Source organism: Quercus lobata, chromosome 4 (genome assembly GCF_001633185.2).
Source record: "Quercus lobata isolate SW786 chromosome 4, ValleyOak3.0 Primary Assembly, whole genome shotgun sequence".
In the NCBI taxonomy this organism is placed as follows: Eukaryota; Viridiplantae; Streptophyta; class Magnoliopsida; order Fagales; family Fagaceae; genus Quercus; species Quercus lobata.
Window position 1 is genome coordinate 12,321,825 of NC_044907.1, and position 19,114 is coordinate 12,340,938.

General features: G+C 35.8%; 1 protein-coding gene across 11 annotated transcripts in view; it reads right to left on the bottom strand.

The window, feature by feature from the left end:
* Positions 1–11,602, bottom strand: part of LOC115984179 (putative disease resistance RPP13-like protein 1) — a 35,151-nt gene extending 23,549 nt beyond the window's left edge. Inside the window, exons 1-8 of one of the 11 annotated variants that reach the window (XM_031107124.1) lie at positions 7,267–11,602; positions 7,067–7,128; positions 6,685–6,815; positions 6,007–6,125; positions 4,622–4,768; positions 3,732–3,930; positions 3,430–3,545; positions 2,490–3,342 (exon numbers count right to left, since the gene is read on the bottom strand). In XM_031107124.1, coding sequence (XP_030962984.1) covers positions 7,631–11,446 — 3,816 coding nt within the window. In that variant the 5' untranslated portion in view covers positions 11,447–11,602 and the 3' untranslated portion in view covers positions 2,490–3,342; positions 3,430–3,545; positions 3,732–3,930; ... (3 more) ...; positions 7,067–7,128; positions 7,267–7,630. Of the gene's footprint in view, positions 1–2,489; positions 3,343–3,429; positions 3,546–3,731; positions 3,931–4,191; positions 4,769–5,993; positions 6,126–6,360; positions 6,412–6,684; positions 6,836–7,066; positions 7,129–7,266 lie in introns of those variants that run through there. The other 10 variants (XM_031107125.1, XM_031107123.1, XM_031107121.1 and 7 more) reach the window with 10 other exon arrangements.
* Between the last annotated feature and the right edge of the window lie 7,512 nt (positions 11,603–19,114).

Below are 19,114 nucleotides of genomic sequence, written 5' to 3' on the forward strand. Positions count from 1 at the left end.
GATGTGCAAGATGTTCCTTGCACCTTTGTATCAAATTGAAGCCGTGACTCATGACTCAAGTCATGAGTCAACAAATAGCTTCCACGAAGGTGAGATTCTATTCCATTATTTCCATACAAACTTGGAAATGATTTTTGCAATGTAAAGTCGTCCTTATCTTTGTTGCTTTCTCACTTGAACATCAATGAAAAATACAACTTGTCGTCCTAGCGTCCAATAAGTTCAATTAAATGGATAGTACGGTCATACCACATAATAAAAATTTATCAATTTCTTCTATTTGTCAACCCCAAGTCAAAAATGTCAGGAAACAGTTCTTCAAATTTAGTGCACCGAGTGATTATTATTCTTTTTATTTTATTATAATTATTATTAAATAAATCAATAAGAAAGAGAGCTTGATGGGCCTAGTCACTATTCTTTTTCAGTCCTAAAAAACTATCTGCCTTACAAAATCAGCCCATCTGACTTATAAAAGTAGCCCATGACAAGATTGTGAGCAATGAAATTTTACATTCTGATGTAGAAAAAGAAAACCAAAAATCAAAAAACAAACTTCAGCATGAGCTTTACATCTTCAATAATTGACTGTAAGGCTCAATTGATATCTGATGAGTTCTTATGTATAGAGTCTGTGGAGTGTAGACTGACCTGGAAAATAGTTACATGCGTGAGAAAATTTAGCTCAATGGCTAAAAATATCTTGAACTAGTGGTGCATGAGATTTCTTCTAAAGCAGTAAGTTTAAGTTTGACTATTCACTCTTTCTATGGTCGTTGCACCTAAAATTGTGCCATCAAAGTGACACTCCTGATCAGAAAATTGAGTTCGGAGTGAAGACTGACAGAATTTTACTTTGTTCTGTGAATGTTGAAGAGATGCAAGTGTTTTCTTTGGTCTTGCAGTGAGACTTTTTCACAGAAGAATTGGAAAAGAAAAATAAAAAAATAAAAAAATAAAAGAGGAAAAGAGAAGATATTTGATAAGATTGGGAAGAAACAGGTGGATGAGAAAAAAGACAAGAAAAAAAAAATGGAAAGAAAAGAAGACCAAAAAGAGGAGTTTTGGTGGGATTTTTTTTTTTAATTTTTAAATTACAATTATATTAGGTCGCAACAAATTAGAAAAAAAATTTTATTAGGTGTGAACGTCATAAGAAAATTGAATAAATTAATAAAATATTAATCTAGACTACCCACAACTAAAAACAAAGACTCTTGTAAAAATATTATGATATTTTACTATGTTTTTAGACTTATTAAATTAGTGCTATTTTTCTTTAAAAACAAAAAAGATTGTGCAACTGACACAATGCTTTTACAATAATTTCATAATAAAGTTTACGTAGCAAGTTGTTATTAGTTTTTATTTGGACTTACTACTGACATCACTTTATTTTTATCTACCGTTAACAACTTATCACATAATTAAAAAAAAAAAATTACATAGATTTTATTGTGACTATTTTTGTAAAAATATTGTACCCATAACTTGCATTACGGGCAAAAAAATATTTGAAAATAATCATTACTTTAAGAGAAGTGCTACATCCACAACAATTTCACATCAAATTATAGTGGTAAGTTGTTATTGGTTCTAATTTGAATCCACCATTTAAATTACTTTTTTGCCCACCCATAACAACCAGTAATAACCAATCGATTAAAATTTGTTACGAAAGTGTTGTGAAAATATTGTGCACAAAAAGAAAAGAAAAGATAAATATCAATAATTGTCAATTTAGGGAGTGCCAAAACGAACCTATTCTATGAACGCAAGAAATATGGTTTTAAGAAAAGATGATGAGAATTGGATAGACATATCACATATGTGTACTGCTGTTAAACTGCTTTTTACTTACTCAGTTTGAGATGAAGAATCTTGATATGTTGGGATGATGAGTATAGTATAAACACATATGTTGGCTTTTACATTGCTTTTATTATGCTTAAGCATTGTTGAAGATGGCATATTTGAAATGCTGGAGCTATTTTAAAGTATTGAGTTTGTTTTTGTAGATACTACTAAGTTTTCACTTATTATTTACAAAAGCTTCTGAGGACTACTATGATTGTTTTCTGTTGTGTACATGAGCTACCACATCTCAATTTATTGACATCTTAATGTTGAAATTAGATTTTAGATCAGAGTGGGTGGATACTATAGGAAGTTTATCTTTTATTTGAGAGGTTAGACTAACTTAAGCTGTAATTTGATTCTCTCTTTCTGATATTATTTTGCCCATTATGTTTTGTGCATTAATCTCAAGTTAATGATCTGGTTTTATGTACTAGACTTAATGTCAAGTATCATGGGGCAGTGGTCATATGTGGTGTGATCTTTGTGTGAGTGAAAATGCAAGTACTTCAGAAACTATTAGGATGTGTATCTCAGTTAATCAAGTTGTTGTAGTAGTAAATTCTTCTTGAAAGGAACCTGCCATGTTTAATGATGTGGTTTTCCTAATCCATTATAATAGCTTGGAAGAGTAAGCTCCCTTAAGCTTGGTTGGGCTCATAATGGCTCCCTGATGGGGCAGGCCTAGGCCCTATATCCAGCACAATTTATAACATTTGATATTGTAAAGCACTATCCTACGCTTGAAAATGTGCTTCATATGCACATGGATCTGGATGCTCCTTTGCCAGTAATTCGAGTACCTTGCCTAATGCTACCTCTTTTCGGGTGAGAGTATTTCTTCCTTCTTTAATGCAGTGGACAAAAACGGTCGTCTTAGACTCTGTTTGTGTAAAATAAAGTACCAAATACATAGAATCACACAAAATCACCCTCAACACATCAGGTACTTCATCACTTGATTTTATAGGACCTGGAAGGCCTGTTGAACTAGGAGATCTGCTAGAAACCACTAGTCTTGCCAATCCTACCACCACTTGGCAATTCAATAGTAATAAAGGATATGAGTTTATTCTTATATGGTGAAGAGCTTTCACAGCATGTATCAAAATTCCTGGGCCTTATTTTTCACGAGCTCATTGATCTTGCATTTTCCTTCGCAGATTTAGTTGCATTCACGTAAGTTGGAACAACAGGAGAGCTTGACAAAGAATTATGATCTCCCAATGAGCATTGCCTCCTATGATGAATTGATCCACTGGGAACAAATGTTGGAGAATCCTATCCTTCCAACTTACTCTGTCCCTTAACATTTCTTAGCTTAAGTTGCCGTCTTTCATAGTCATCTCTTTGTCTTCGATTTGAAGTCAAAGCTGAGTCCAAATCTTCAAGTTCTCTACCTGGGGTAATTTGTGTATCTACCCATTGATCCAACCAATGCCTCCATCTTCCACTTACTAAGTTTTGATCCATACCTGCTGACTACTGAAAAAATTCAGTTGAAAACATCAGTAGTTGAACAAAAATTTGAGAAATGTATAATCATAAGATCATAAAGTAAAAGGACCTTACCATTCCTTTATCCGTTCTCTCTTAAGCACAGTCTCTTTCCTACTCATAAACAATGCAACTGCCTCTTCCTTTGACAAAACACTGTCATCCCACCTTCTTTGATTCCTTGTGTCTATCTGAAAATCATAACATTTTGCCATCCATAACTTAAAGAGAAAATAAGTTAAAATACTGTTAAGTAAAATGGTTAATTAGACAGGCAGAAGACTAATGTTCTTGAAAGAGAGAAATGAGAAACAGGTTTTTTTATGGGAGTTGGGTTGTTCACAATAGAATAAGCCAGTTCTTGCTGCATCACATACCCTTGTTATCTTGTCTTTCCAATTCTGCGATTGTTCACTTCCATCATAATTCTAAGTGCCTTCCACCATTCCATATATTCTTGCGCAGCCTTGTGACTGAATAATTACAGTAGACTGCAAGAACTTTAGGGTAGTTATAGTTTGGCATCTTACAGCTCTGCCTCACAATTCCCTTCAAAGTCCACAAAGCTTTCCTTGACTGCAAAACTCTCGCAAATATTTTCATAATTATACAATCTATGAGAACTTAAAAAACAGGTCTAATTTGTGTCCCCACACCCCCCCCCCCCCCCCCGCTATTATTAGAGTTAAAAGTTGACATAAATTTGCTATCAATACCAAATTCCTGATATATGTTTTCTTCTAACCGGCAGAACTATATCATATACATAGTTTCCAACACATGTCAATTACCAGAGAAAAAGTAAAATTTGAGAAAGGAGATATGAGATAGAGAGACCTTCTTTAACCTCACAAGGTAACCCTGAAAGGCAGACTGAATTCTAGTGGTAGCAAATTCATGGATTTCTCTCACACAATGATGGTTGGACAGAGGGGCTTCACCTTGAACTCTAATGACTGAAAACTCTTTCACTTCAATTACACATTAATGGTTATATTGAGGGATGCAGGTGAACTGGACAACCACAGCAGCAACTAGAGCAGTCGTAACAGCTGCTTCAGCAGCAGCAGTGGTGGAATGGGCCACAGCAAGAGCATGCTAATCTGCTCTTCCCCAGCCTCACCAAGAGTTCTTTCGTTTAATGATGATGGTGAAGTGAGCGAGGTTAACCTTTTGATCTTAAGCCCTCAAAAAATCCTAATAATTGTTCTAGCAGTGAGGAACAGAATCAAAGACCAAAACTGAACAAATAAGCAAATTACTTTACCATTTCTTGTTTTGAGTTTGTCTCTCTTAAAATGAACCTCTTCACTATGTTGAACCAGCTCTTCTTCTTAGCCATTGGAGAACCAATAAATTACATTGGTCTAAGAAGGTTCTTATTGATTCTGCAGCTTCGCTGGTAGGGTGGTTTCTGGTAGTACATACATGCATCAGTTCAGAAAAAGAAGTTAAAAGACCAATACCAATACAGAATACTATTGATTAGTAATGGAGCAGATTAGTCAGCGAACATGATGACAATTGACTCGTAAAATTTTACTCAAAGCTACTTTGCAGAAGCAATTGTCTAGTTTCTCAAATTGCCAAAAAATTAATGCTTTGGAAATTGTACATTAGTACATCTTTGTGGAATGTGAATGAAATTTAATAATTTCTTACCAATCTGCAATATCATCTATTAATGTTATTAAGCAAATCAAACAAGATTCAGCACATCAAGAAATTTATTTTCTCTTCAACATGGATACTAAGTTAGAGTGAAAGCCTTAAAATTCTGGTCAAAAAGAGGACTAGTTTGCATAAAAGAGGAAGCTGCAGAATTGGCATGCTAACAAGCATTAGTGAGGATTTTCCTGGGATTTGATCAACCCAGTGTTTCGATAATCACTAATGCCACTCAGCAATGTCTTCCTAACTGCTCAAATCTCAGAACTAGGTGTTTTGCATTGCACCATAATGGCTGCAATCCTCAGAGAGACTAGTAGGTACAACTGCTACTACCACCCCTTTAATAAGTGCATGGATTGAGCATTCACGAATTGTTTGAGAAAGTACTACAGATTTACTTTTAGCCAACCAACTTTAACAGTGTATCACAATTTGGTTCCTCATTTGATCTTTGCAAACAAAGCTTGCACCTAGCAAGCAACTCTTCCTTTTGTAATAACTTCTACTAAGATCCAAAATTTGGTTCCCTATTTGATCTTAAATTCAACAAATCGTTTCCAATTGTAGACAGGGGGTTTAAAGCTACATTTAGGGAATGATTCCCAAACATTGCTTTGTGACAGATCATGACCACATGCTTGCCGTAATTAAGAGCTTGAGAAGCATTGGCAGCCTTTCCTTCAAGCATGGCTCTATAAAACTGCATTCCGAATATCCCAAAGAGTGGCTAAAATTACAACAATAATAGAATAAGAAAGATCACTATCCAAAGAGCATCTCTCCACCGAAATAGGAGCCAATAAGTACCATAAAATGAGCTCCAGGGGGAGCACTTTAGGATAGATTTCTAACCAGTTAAAAAAAATATATTGCAGAGAATATGAATCAATAATGCATGCAATATAAGAAGTTAAAATGAAATAACTATTTTTAACATTGAAATGAAATTCTGATATTTATGGACTTACAGTTATGAAATACCTGTCATCTGCAGCACATGTGACAATGCTTTGATCAGTCTATGCAATGCACAATATTTGTTTGAAATGACATTTTGTGCACATCAGCTGATCATAGTGTTACAGAACACAATATGTAGCCTGCAATCATCAAATCACAGCTGATAGCCGGCCCAATAATTTAAATAGATTACTATGTATAAGAGGTATTATTAAGGTGAAATTCTAAACATGATACAATACCTCTTTTAGGCATTTTATCATACAGCTGTGTGCCCGAGCATATAAGGTTCGCAAAATTCAAATAAATTACTAACTATAAGGGATATTGATGAGGTAAAAAAATTGAACATATGGTAACCAAAATTTAATATACCTCCATGTTTTGAAATTCCCATAGAAGGTTTATCAGTTCAAAAGCTAGTCTCTGTAGCAATGCAAGAATTAGCTTGGTTGGGGTTTGAATTATTGTATTTTAAATACAAACACAGAGGATTTTGTTGTATTCAGATTTGGACATGTAAATACATAATGAACAATGTTATGAAACCAATTAAATATCTAAAATTTTTTCCTCTCTGTTTATTGCTGCTCCTCCTTGTCTAATGAAGTGGTCAAGACCATTTTTATCATACTAATATTTGGTGGGTACACCTTTTAAGGAAACAAAAATATTAATGGACTCAAAGTTATGAAATACCTGCCATTTGCAGCATAGGTGACAATGCTTTGATCAATCTATGCAAGGCACGACAAATGTTTAAAACGACGTTCTGCACAAGCATAGCACTAAAAGGGCATCCTGCCATTCTCTGCACATTTACTGATAACCTGCAATCATCAAATCACAGCTGATAGCCAAGCCAATAATTTAAACAAATTACAAAGTATATGAGATATTGATGAGGTAATAAAATTTCAAACACTATAAAATATCTCTTTCAGGCATTTTATCGAATAGCTGCCTGCCTGAGAATAAGGTGTTCACATAATTCAAATAAATTACAAACTATTTGACACTAAAATTTCAGAGTGCCAGAAGTTCAATTGTTAAAAGGGGAAAATAATTAAATTTAACTTACCTCCCTGTTTTGAAATTCCAATATAACGTTTAGCGGTTCAGAAGCTAGTCTCTGCTGCAACACTGCAAGAATTAGCCTGGGTTAGGGTTTGAATTATTAAAATTGTATTGTTCATATACAAACATAGAGGATTTTGTTGTATTCTCCTTTTGATGTCAACAATGTAATGAGAAATATTATGAAACCAAATAATGTTGTACCTGGAAGGAAGGAGTAACTATTACGAGTAAATATTGCTCTTTGTTTTACAATTTTTTTATTGCTGCTCCTCCTCCAACTCATAGACAGACCTCCAATCAATCAGAACGCAAGGGACGTTGGCTATCTTGGACCACTCTCGCCCGCCTTTCTTGCAGTGTTGTTTCAGCAATGGACACTCGACAATATAAAGTCGCAGAAGCGAGGGAGGTAGGCCCTTCTCTGGGAGGGATGCGAGTTTAGGGCAATTTTCGATGAACAATTGTTCAAGAGCAGAGAGATTTTGAAAGCCCAAAGAAGATAGAATTACTATATTTGGAATGCTACGAATCTCTAGCTGGGTAAGAGATGAAGGAAGCGTCATCGTCAGCTTCCCATCTTGCTCATCTGGAAACGACTGCCAATCTGGAAATCCACCATAAATCCCCACACAGTTACTTGCTTACAGATATTCTCCCCGCGAAATGAGAGTGATGTTAGACTGGTGGGGTAACCCTCTTCTGGAAAGTATATGACGCTTGGACAATTGCCGATATGAAGAGAATTGAGGTTCGGCATGCAGTTGGGCCAGACCTCCAGTTTCTCACAGCCGTAGATCGAAAGCTCTCTCAAGCTGGTGGGGAGTAACCCTCCATCTGGGAAGGAAACAAAACGAGGGCAGTTACTTATCCATATCTTATTGAGGTGGCAGAGTTTGTGTAGGCCCACCGGTAAGGATTTCAACTTTGCACAATTTACGATTTGAAGATGTTCGAGAGACGCATTGTTGGGTAAGTTGTTCGCTATTGACTCCATCTTTGGACAGTTCCATACAGCAAGGTATTTAAGAGCTGTAGGTAACTCGTTTTTTGATGATAAGGATGTGAGCTCTATGCATGACCAAATCTGAAGGCGTTTAAGCGTGGTAGGTAGGTCGCCACTTGATGATAACCATTTTAGAGATGGACAGCCCACAATAACCAAGTCCTCAAGAAGAGAAGACGAATTAGAAGAAGCCTCTCCCTCATCTACCAAAAACTGCAAATTCTCACAATCACTTATATTTAGCGTTTTCAAATTTTGAGGCAACTGACCTCTTGAAATCAACGTCAAAGAATTACAACTCCTAATGCTTGCCTTTTCCAAACATGTACAATTAGAGATTGACAAGGATTTCAAACCACTACAACCCACAATATTTAGTGTCCTTAAAGTAGATGTCAAGCTGATGTTGACAAGGCTTGAGCAATCTCTTATATCCAGCGTTATAAGGGATTTGAATTCATCCTGCCACAAAGATGTTAGCTCCTTACAATTATCTATTTCTAGATTTTCTACCTTAGCTAACCCATGCATGAACTCCTCCGTCAAGCTTTTCACATGTGGAATAGAAAGAATAGTTGACTTTGGAAAGCATAACTCATCTGTACTTCTGCTCACCACCCCTTTACATCCCTTAATTTCTAATGCATGAAGCTTTGGGAAGTTTGGAATTGAAACGTCCAATTGCTCACATCCATTAATAGAAATTTTTTCCAATAATGGAACATGGTGAGGCAATTTTCCTTGCAATTTAGGGCATTTAGAAATAGAAAGCTCATGCAACCGAGGGAATTCTTCATACTCAACTTTGCATGGAATCCAATCTTTCCATTCTTGCATATCCTCAAAGCAAAGTGTCTCTAAGGATTGGAAAGGCTTTGGGCAATATTCCCCATAAAACTCAAGACCGATGATTTCCAATGCAGACAATCCTACAAGGGCAAGGTCTCTCAAGGATGGTAATTGTCCAATTGCAGGTAAGGATGTGCACTTCCTGCACCTCTCAATCCTTAGAAGCACCATATTAGAAAATGACGGATGTCCAAACCAAGTTGGAAATTTCGCTCCCACATAGCCATCAATTGAAATTTCTTTCACTGTTGTCCAAGGTCGTAGCATCTCAAGAATATCTAGACTAGATCTTGCAACTTGTAAATCATCAAGCTCAGGTTTCCATTTCATCACTAATGCATCTAAATTCTTCTTACCAAGTAAATTGGCCCTTCTTGCATCCTCACCATCAAGTACATTCTCTAAATTTGAAATGCAAAGTGTTCCCCTAAGAGACTCCAAGTTCATCAAGTCTCCTATCTTAGATGCGGTATCTTTCCCCACAACAAAATTAGATAATGTTTGTAGGCTCTTTAATTCTTTTATTCCTGCTGGCATTTCTCCAATTGAATTCACATAAGAAATATCAAGATGTCTAAGATTGAGTAGATTCCCAATTTTCTCTGGTAACTTTATAAGGCGGTTACAACCTTTCAATAACAATGTCTGCAGGTTGTACAAAGAAGTTGTGGATTCTGGTAAACTTGTAATCTTAGTATCAGAAAGGTTTAAGTATCTTAGATGTTTCAAATCACCGATTGAACTTGGTAGCTCAACGATTTTATATCCACATAAAGATAATACCCTTAAGCATCTTAATTGTGGTAGCCAACAATTAGGAATGTAGTTTGTTAAGTAGCCCGACCCATTTATTGGTAGCGGTAGGAAGGTCCGTAAATGCATATCTTTGGGGAAGTCTTCAAACCTTTTCATGCCTTCATAAAGACTTCGAAGGTAAGAGAAATGACGTACCTTTGTAGAAATCTCAAATTGCTTATTTCCATCCAATACGTCTTCCAATCTATAGCACAAGCCTCTTGCTGCCCATTGAGCTAAATCATTGATAAGATCGTGCATGACAAAGAGTGAGCCATTGCTGCTTGATCGTTGAAAAAATGATCTCCTAAGGAGATCACAAAAACACTCATCACCAAGATCTTCCATTAACTTGTTTCTTTTTGTTTCGGGGAAAAAACCTTCTGCCATCCATAGCAAAACTAGCTCTTTCTTCTCAAATTCATAATCTTTTGGGAATAATGAACAATAAGCAAAGCACCTCTTTAAATGTGAAGGGAGATATTGATAGCTCAATTTAAGAATTGGAAAAATACTGCTTTTTTCCTCTGGAATATCCCAAATCTTGCTATCTAACACATCTTTCCACTCGTCATGATCATGTTTAGTGCGTAAAAGGCCTCCAAGTACTTTTGCCGCCAAAGGTGAGCCCTTACACTTGTCTAAGATTTTTCTACCAACTTCTTCGAGTTTTGGATGTGCAGTATAATCTGTTGTCCCCAATGCATGTTGGCTAAATAGATTCCAACAAGCATCATTTGACAACTCTTTCAACTCATAGGCTGGAGTAGTTCCCATTGTTGATGAAACACCATAATTCCGAGTTGTGACAATAATCTTACTTCCTGGAGCCCCAAATTCAAATGGACTACGTAGTTTAGTCCAGTCATCATAGTTTTCATTCCAAACATCATCCAAAATGAGGAAAAACTTCTTTCCAGATAATGTCTTCTTCAATTTAACTTGTATTAAATTTAAATCATTAGCATCACAATGCTCAAAAGTGACAGATTGCAGAATTGCTTTAGTCACTCTTATGATATCAAAATCTTCAGAAACACAAACCCATGCTTTCAAATCAAAATAATGGCTCACCTCATCATCATTGTAGACTAGCTGGGCAAGAGTTGTCTTACCCAACCCTCCCATACCAAGTATGGGAATCACAGAGAGTTGAGCATCACTCGATTCACCACTCAGCAACAACTTGACAATAGCCTTTTTATCTTCTTCTCTGCCGTAAACACGACCTTCATTCACCAAAGAAGTTGTGGGCACCCTTAATCTTGTTGTTCTAGTAGTTCCCCCAGTGTTTTCTCTCAACTCCAGATCTTTCTTATCGGTCACTATATTTTGCAGTCTTGTATCAATCTCTTCAATCTTGGACCGCATTGAGGTAGCAAAACTTCGATTCGAACCAATACAAGCATCAACGATCTTCCGTACCTTACTTGTGCTGGGTTCAGGGTTCAACTTGCGTCGCAAAGCTTCAGTAGCAAACTCGTCCAAGATGTCGTCCACATCATAGGCCAAGTCTTCCAGCTCATCCAACCAGATCTTCACGAACCTGTTTGTCATCTGCTTCTCTTCTGCGTCATCCAGAACTGCATGGATCTTCATCAAAGTTGTCCTCCACCTCTTGAGGTCAGCATCGACTTTCTCTTCCTGAAAGAACTTCAGCAGATCATAGGAAGTTAAGTTGTCAAACAGCTTCCCAAAGAAAGCGGATAAAGCAGCCTCTCCAATTACAGACATGATTCGCTCGTGGGAAACAAGGAAATACTGAAAATGAAATGAAGTAACCAAAGTGACACTCCTGATCAGAAAATTGAGTTCGAAGTGAAGACTGAAAGAGGTTTACTTTGCTCTGTGAAAGTTGAAGAAAAGGGAAAGAGAAGATATTTGATGAGATTAGGAACAAACGGGTGGATGAGAAAAAAGACGAAAAAAAAATGGAATGAAAATTAAAAATAAAATATATCATAATAGCGTGGTGTGAACGCCAAAAGAAAATTAAATTTATTAATAAAATATTAAACCGGACTAACCACAGTTAAAAAACAAAGACTCTTATGAAAATATCATGATATTTTATTACACAGTTTTTTTTTTTTTTTTTTTTTTGGAGGAAGTTCACGGTTGACACCCTAATTTCACAATAGTTTTAGAATGAAGTTTATTTAGCAAATTATTATTAATTCTTATTTGGAATTACTATTTGTAGGGTCGGTTTTTGAGGCCCAGGGCCAGCAAGTAAGTGATTCTGGTCCAAAGAACCCTAGACAATGAATTTGTAGAGAGCGGGTTACAAAACTAGGGCTTGACGAAGTGGACGTTAGTTAATTGTATGCCATGTAGCAGTTTGAACGTAAGAATATCTCTTTTATGTCCACAGGATACTCGGTCCGAGGAGACGTATGGGTGCACCTCTGGTTCTGATTAAAGACTATAGCATTCCTCTCTCTCTCTATCTCCTTTTTCTTCCCTCCCTCTCGATACTTTCTTCATGGGGATTTCCTTCTCTTATATAGCCTTCTTAAATTAATAAGAGCCTTATACTTGTTAACCATCTGGACCTTCACTTGAGTGCCTGTCCCATCGGACATCCACTCTATCTTTCTGTGAGTTGCATTGGCCAATGTAACACTGTTCGCCTGTCTTCTCCACATTAATGCGGCTGGAAAAGTAACTTCCTTGCATTTAATGCGGCAGTTGTGGTTTCCTCTTGGACGTCTTACATTTTCTTCCTTCTTCTTGCTTTGTGAGGCTCATCCTACTACCCACATTTGTTTGGGGTGATTCTTCACTATGGATAGGGCGCACATTGGACCCGTATTTGGTACGTCCGAGGAGACATTCCTCCTTGGACGTCTTTTAAATAAGTTGGGCTCAACAGGGTTGGGCCGGAAGTCTTTTGGTGCCCTTTTTCCCCTTTGGTCATGGTTGGACTCCGTACGGGGCCCAAGGCCCATTGTTGACTTGGGAATTTTACCCCTACACTATTAATATCACTTTTTTTTTTTAATCTATCGTTAACAATTTGTCACATAAATTTTTTATAAAAAGTTATATAGATTTTATAGTGAATTTTTTGTGAAAATATTGTACCCTTATCTACCATTAATAACTTGTTACATAATTTTTTATAAAAAAAAATAAATAAATAAATAGATTTTATTGCAAAATTTTTGTAAAAATATTGTATCCATAACTTGCATTATGACCAAAAAAAAAAAAAAAAAGTTTGAAAATAGCCATTACTTTACAATATTTTCACAACAAATTATAGTAGTAAGTTATTTTTCATTTTAATTTAATTTACCACTTAAATTACATTTTTACCCACCTATAACAACCAATAATAACTAGCTGTTTAGAATTTGTTACGAAATTATTATGAAAATGTTGTAAAAAAAAAAAAAAAAAAAGATGAGTATCAATCATTGTCAATTTAGGAAGTGCCAAAACGGACCTATTCTATGAACGTAAGATATATATAGTTTTAAGAAAAGATGATGAGAATTGGATAGACATATGTGTACTACTATTAATCTGCTTTTTATTTACTCAGTTTGAGATGAAGAATCCTATGTCCTAACATGTAGGGATTATGAGCATAGTATAAACACATACTTAGGCTTTTATATTGCTTTTATTATGCTTAAGCATTGCTGAAGACGGTAGGTTTGAAATGCTGGAGCAATTTTAATGTATTGAGTTTGTTTTCAGAGATATTACTGAGTTTTCACTTGTTACTTACAAAAGCTTCTATTCCGATTACTATGATTGTTTTCTGTTGTGTATATGAGCTGCCATATCTCAATTTATTGACATCTTGATGCTGAAATTGGATTCCAGATCAGAGTGGTGGATCTTATAGGAAGTTTAGCTTTCATTTGAGAGGGTAGACTAACTTAAACCTCAATTTGATTTTCTCTTTTTTATATTATTTTGTCCATAATGTTTTGTGCATTAATCTCAAGTTAAAGGTCGGGTTTTATGTACTAGACTTAATGTTAAGTATCTTGGGGGCAGTGGCCGTATGTCGGTATGTGGTATGATCTTTGTGTTAGTGAAAATGCAGGTACTTTCGAAAGTATTAGGTTGTGTATCTCAGTTGATCAAGTTGCTGTGGTAATAAATACTTCTTGAAGCAAACTTGCCATATTGTTTAATGATACGGTTTTCTTAATCCCTTATAATAGCTTGGAAGAGTAAGCTCCCTTCAGCTTGGTTGGGCTCATAATGGCTCCTAGATTGGGCTGGCCTAGGCCCAATTTCTAGCACAATTTATAACATTTGATATTGTACTAGAAACTGATTAAATAGAGTATCCGATTATAGTTTCTCGAAAAAAAAAAAAGAGTATCCCATTATTGTGGAATTTTCTTCTTCTTTTTTGGTTCAATTTCTTTCTAAGTATGTGACAACCCAATAATTTTGGTGGTGTTTGTAATGCACTATCCTACGCTTGAAAATGTGCTTCATATGCACATGGATGTGGATGCTCATTTTCCAGTAATTTGAGTACCTTGCCTAATGCTACTACCTCTTTTCGGATGAGAGTATTTCTTCCTCCTTCAATGTAGTGGACAAAAATGGTTTGTCTTAGTTTTTGTTTGTGTGTATGGGGTTGGATTATACTATGGTATATATTGAGCGGTGCATGGTGCTCCATGAGTCCCTTTACTAATCCAAACCCCATATATCAACATACATACCAGACTATAGCATAGACTTCAGCTTCTGGCTTTTGGCACACAAACTGAAACGTGCAAAAGGAACCATCAATGCAGGTCTCATTGATGCATTCTACTTACCGTGGTCTGAATATATCTACATTAGTCACATTTAGCCCCCATTTAGATCCGCTACTCCACTTGGAATTAAACTTATCCAAAAAGTGCCTTCTTTGTAAATGCCTTTTGTGAAAAATGTATTATGTTGAGAAGCAACATTTGGTAAAGATTATAATGCTGAAAACTTAGGTTAGGTCAAAGATCCATTATGAGCAAAGTCTGGTGGGATAGAAAGAAAAAAAAAAAGGTAGTAAAAGGTTTGGTATAAGTATACCAGATTGCATAGATTTTGCCCTATTGTAGTTGTGGTGGCACTAGTCATTTGCATAGGTTGTTGAGGATTTTTTTTTTTTGGGGTGGTGGTGGGGGGGGGGGGTTGGTGTGTGTTGGCTTTGTGGTGCAGTGGCTGTGGTTGTAGGGTTTTGTGTGAAAACTGCTAGGCATTTGAGTGGTAGTTGGATTGGATAGGAAAAAAATAAAGAGATGTAGGATATGTTAAAAAGTGAGTAGTTAAAATAAATAAAGTAATTTTTGGTAATGTAAAGTAGATTTATTAATAACTACTTTACCAGGAGTTAGGTGGATAAATAGTGAAAAAATACCTTCTTTTTCTTTTTCTTTTTCTTTTTTTTTTTTTTTTGGGCAAATGTTAATGGGCACTTAGATTAATGTAGGTCTTATTTAATAAAAAAAAATTAAATAAATAAAAGAAAAAGACAAAACGAATCCTACAGTTTATTTTAATATTTATTTTATCTTTATAAAGTTGGTCCAACAGTTTATAAAGGTGAAAAATATTGACATAAAGCAAAAAAAAAAAAAAAAAAAAAAAAAAAAAAAAAAAATTGTAAACAGAAAGTCAAAAAACTATTGTTAACACAATAAACTTTGTTAACGGTGCACGTTAACACAACCTTTTTATTTTGTTTTCTATTTTAAATAGTACTGACCTAAAAAAATATGAAAGTTTCAAACCTTACATGGTAAGTTTTAAAGAAGTTCAAAAAAAAGTCAGAAACTTCGATTTTATAGTATAAATAGATATATAGATTATCATGCTCTAGTTTTTCTTTTTAGAAGAAGTATTAGGTGGATAAATAGTGAAAAATAGGTTTTTTTTTTTTTTAAATATAGTGATGATATAGAAAAATGTGAGACTTTCAAACTTACATGGTAAGCTCTAAATAAGTCACACACACAAAAAGTCCAACACCAATAATAATTTGTTATACCTAAAATTTATGCTAAAGATGACATTAATTAATAATTATTTCCAATACCTAAAAATCATAGGCAATATGAACAATATTTTTTTAAAAGATTAAAGAAATTGTTAACAAACTTGGAAGCAATAATTAAGTTTGCAGCTCTTTATCTAAAGTTGAAAGTAGGGTCCAGAAAATAAGTATTATAAGTTATAACTCAGCCTATTTTATAATTTTAAAAAAAAAAAAATCAATCAATAAGCACCGTTGAAGAGAAAGTGACATGAGGGTAAGAAATTACATGGTAGAAAGAAGTTTTAAATTCCTAATATTATCCATATTGGTAGTGTGAAATTACTTAAATGCTATTTTTAACATCACAATATACAAAAAGTATGCTATATTGGTGGTGCTATAAGTAAAAAATTTAACTCATTAGCTACCGTGCACAACTATCTATAGTTGTGCATTGTAGCTCAAATGTTAAAGCAATGTAATATATTTTACTTATGGTTGTAGTTGTGGCTATTGTTTATTGTAATAGATATTTATTTTATATTATTTTAAGTGATTAAATACTAAAATAAAACCATTAATATTAGATATTTTATAACATAAGGTGGTAAAATAAATAAAATAGCTTTAAGTATTGCCAAAAGCTAAAAATTTTTAGCGCACGTCCAATCCGTTTTTTCCTTTCTCCACAGTTATTTATTTATTTATTTATTTGAAATTATCTCAGCTTTATCTCTTTCTATTTTTTTTTTTTTTTACTCTTATCTTGAACTGTTCTCATCCACTCATTTAAATAATTTTTACTTTTCCAATCCTACTTAGCTATACCTACACGTTCATATCTCTTCTTCATTTTCATCCTCACAAATCTCTTCCTCTCCCTCCTTCTCTGCCTCTTCATTCTCTTTCTCACAAATATTTTTTTGATAATTTCAACATGTAACTTCTGTTCATGATAAAAAATTTTTATCATCAGACCAAGACATCAATCAGTTTTTGGTGTAGGCAGAAATTGAACATCAAATCTCTTATTCAACCATCAGAGACTTTACTAGTTGAGTTAAGTGAAACCCATGTCTTCCTCACAAATCAGTCTCAGTTACAGAAACAATAAAAATGCAAAAATATGTTATTGTATATCATTTTTTGATTTAACGTAGACTTCATGCACATTAAACACATAATACAAATTAATTGACTAATTTTGTCTCGTGCAAAATCAATTAAATTCATAAAATTGCCTTTAGAAAATTAATTCTTATATTTTCATTACTAAAGCTTCCGACTAAAAGTATCATTCATATGTGTTTTAGTTGAATTATAATATAAGATTGTTATCGTAGTTTCTCTGTTTATCTGATTAAATCATTAAACCGAATAGAAATGAAAACTATTCATTTAAGTTGTAATGGGCCAATGCATTACAACTTATTAAAGGGATGGAAAGGGAAAATGCTTTCAAGAGCAGGTAAGGAGATACTTATTAAAGCTGTGGCTCAATCGATACCAACTTATACGATGAGTGTTTTTCAATTGCCGGTCAAATTATGTGAAGAACTCCAAGCCCTTTGCGCTAGATTTTGGTGGGGGCAAGTTGGAAATGAGAGGAAAATCCATTGGTTGAGTTGGGAAAAATTAACTAGACCAAAGATGGATGGGGGAATGGGATTCAAGGATTTACGGCAATTCAATTTGGCCATGTTGGCTAAACAAGGGTGGAGATTAGTTCAAGACCAAGAGTCCTTGCTTAGCCAATGTTTGAAAGCACGTTACTTTCCTAGAAGCAGTTTTTTGGAGGCCACTGATTCTCCCAATTGTTCGTTCACTTGGAAGAGCATTCTAGCAGCCAAGCCATTGATCCAAAGGGGGTCGTGTTGGAGGGTGGGTAATGGAAATTCAATCCGGGCTCTTAAGGATGCGTGGATTCCGAACTATCCTACCAATAAAGTGTTACATCCGGCCCAAGCTGTTGATGAAGATTGTATGGTTGCCGACTTCATTGATCCGGAAACGGGGTGGTGGGACAGAGAGTTTGTCATGCAACATTTCAACCAGGAAGATGGGAAGGCTATCCTACGTGTGCCGCTTAGCAGAAGGCTTACCAATGACACGCTGTTCTGGACTTTCACCAAGTCAGGGGAGTACACGGTAAGGTCTGGGTATCATGTAGCTCGGCAAGTACAGAAGGAAGCGAACTGGGCAGAGTGTTCAAATGGAGTGGTGGGAGGTGCGGTTTGGAAGGTTTTGTGGAAGTTGAAAGTGCCAAACAAAATCAAAGTATTCGGCTGGCGTGCTTGTCGTAATATATTACCAACCCGGGTCAATTTGGTGCACAAAAAGGTAATACAGGATAACAGATGCGAGCTGTGCAAAATGGAAGCTGAAACGGGCTTACATGTACTCTGGAACTGTGGTGTGGCGCAAGATGTTTGGGCAGGTTGCTCGGCGAGGTTGCAGAAGTGTACTGGAGTCCAAGGCGATATTCTTCAGCTAATGGAGCTGCTGATTGATCGATTATCCATTGAAGAATTGGAGCTTTTTCTTGTCCAAGCGTGGATCATTTGGAACCAGCAAAACGGTATAATGCATGGAAAACAGATTCAACCACCTGATATGATGATCAAGCGGGCGCAAGACCTTCTGGCGGAGTTTCGGCAAGCCAACGCTCAGCTCTCCGCTTCACCTCACACACAGTGGCCGTCGAGATGGAGAACACCACCTGTAGGACGGTTCAAGTTGAACTTTGATGCGTCCATTTTCCAGGATGGTGAATCTTCCGGGGTCGGAGCCATCATTCGAAATGACAGAGGAGAAGTCATGGCGGCGATATCGGCAAAGGGTCCACCGGTGACAGGCAGTGATGAGGCGGAGATATTTGCTTGTCGGAGAGCAGTGGAATTTGCGGTGGAGTGTGGCTTTTCAGAGCTGATTCTTGAGGGTGATAATCAAGCTCTCATGGAGGCCTTGCGCACGAGACAGAGGAAGTCGTCTTGGCTGGGCCATGTTCTCCAGGATGTTTTATGTTTGCTTGATGGTCTTACGTGGGTTCAGATTTCTTTTGTTAAGAGAAGTGCAAATAATGTGGCCCATGTTTTAGCTAAATGGGCCAAGGATTTAGTGGAAGATATTGTATGGATTGAGGACTCACCTCCCCCTGTGGTGGAGGCCTTGTTATTCGATTATTCTGGTGAATGAATTATGAGGATGTTATCCTCTTCAAAAAAAAAAAAAAAAAGTTGTAATGGGCCGTAGCACCATAAAGCAGTAATCACAAGAGTACTAGGCATGAAGCCCTTTTTTTGTAGCGACAAGACAACAATCCAACTTTAGACCATATAAAGAAAATAAAGGGCCCAAATCCTCAAGAGCCTTGCGCAACATTGGCCGTATGTTTGGGGTAATTC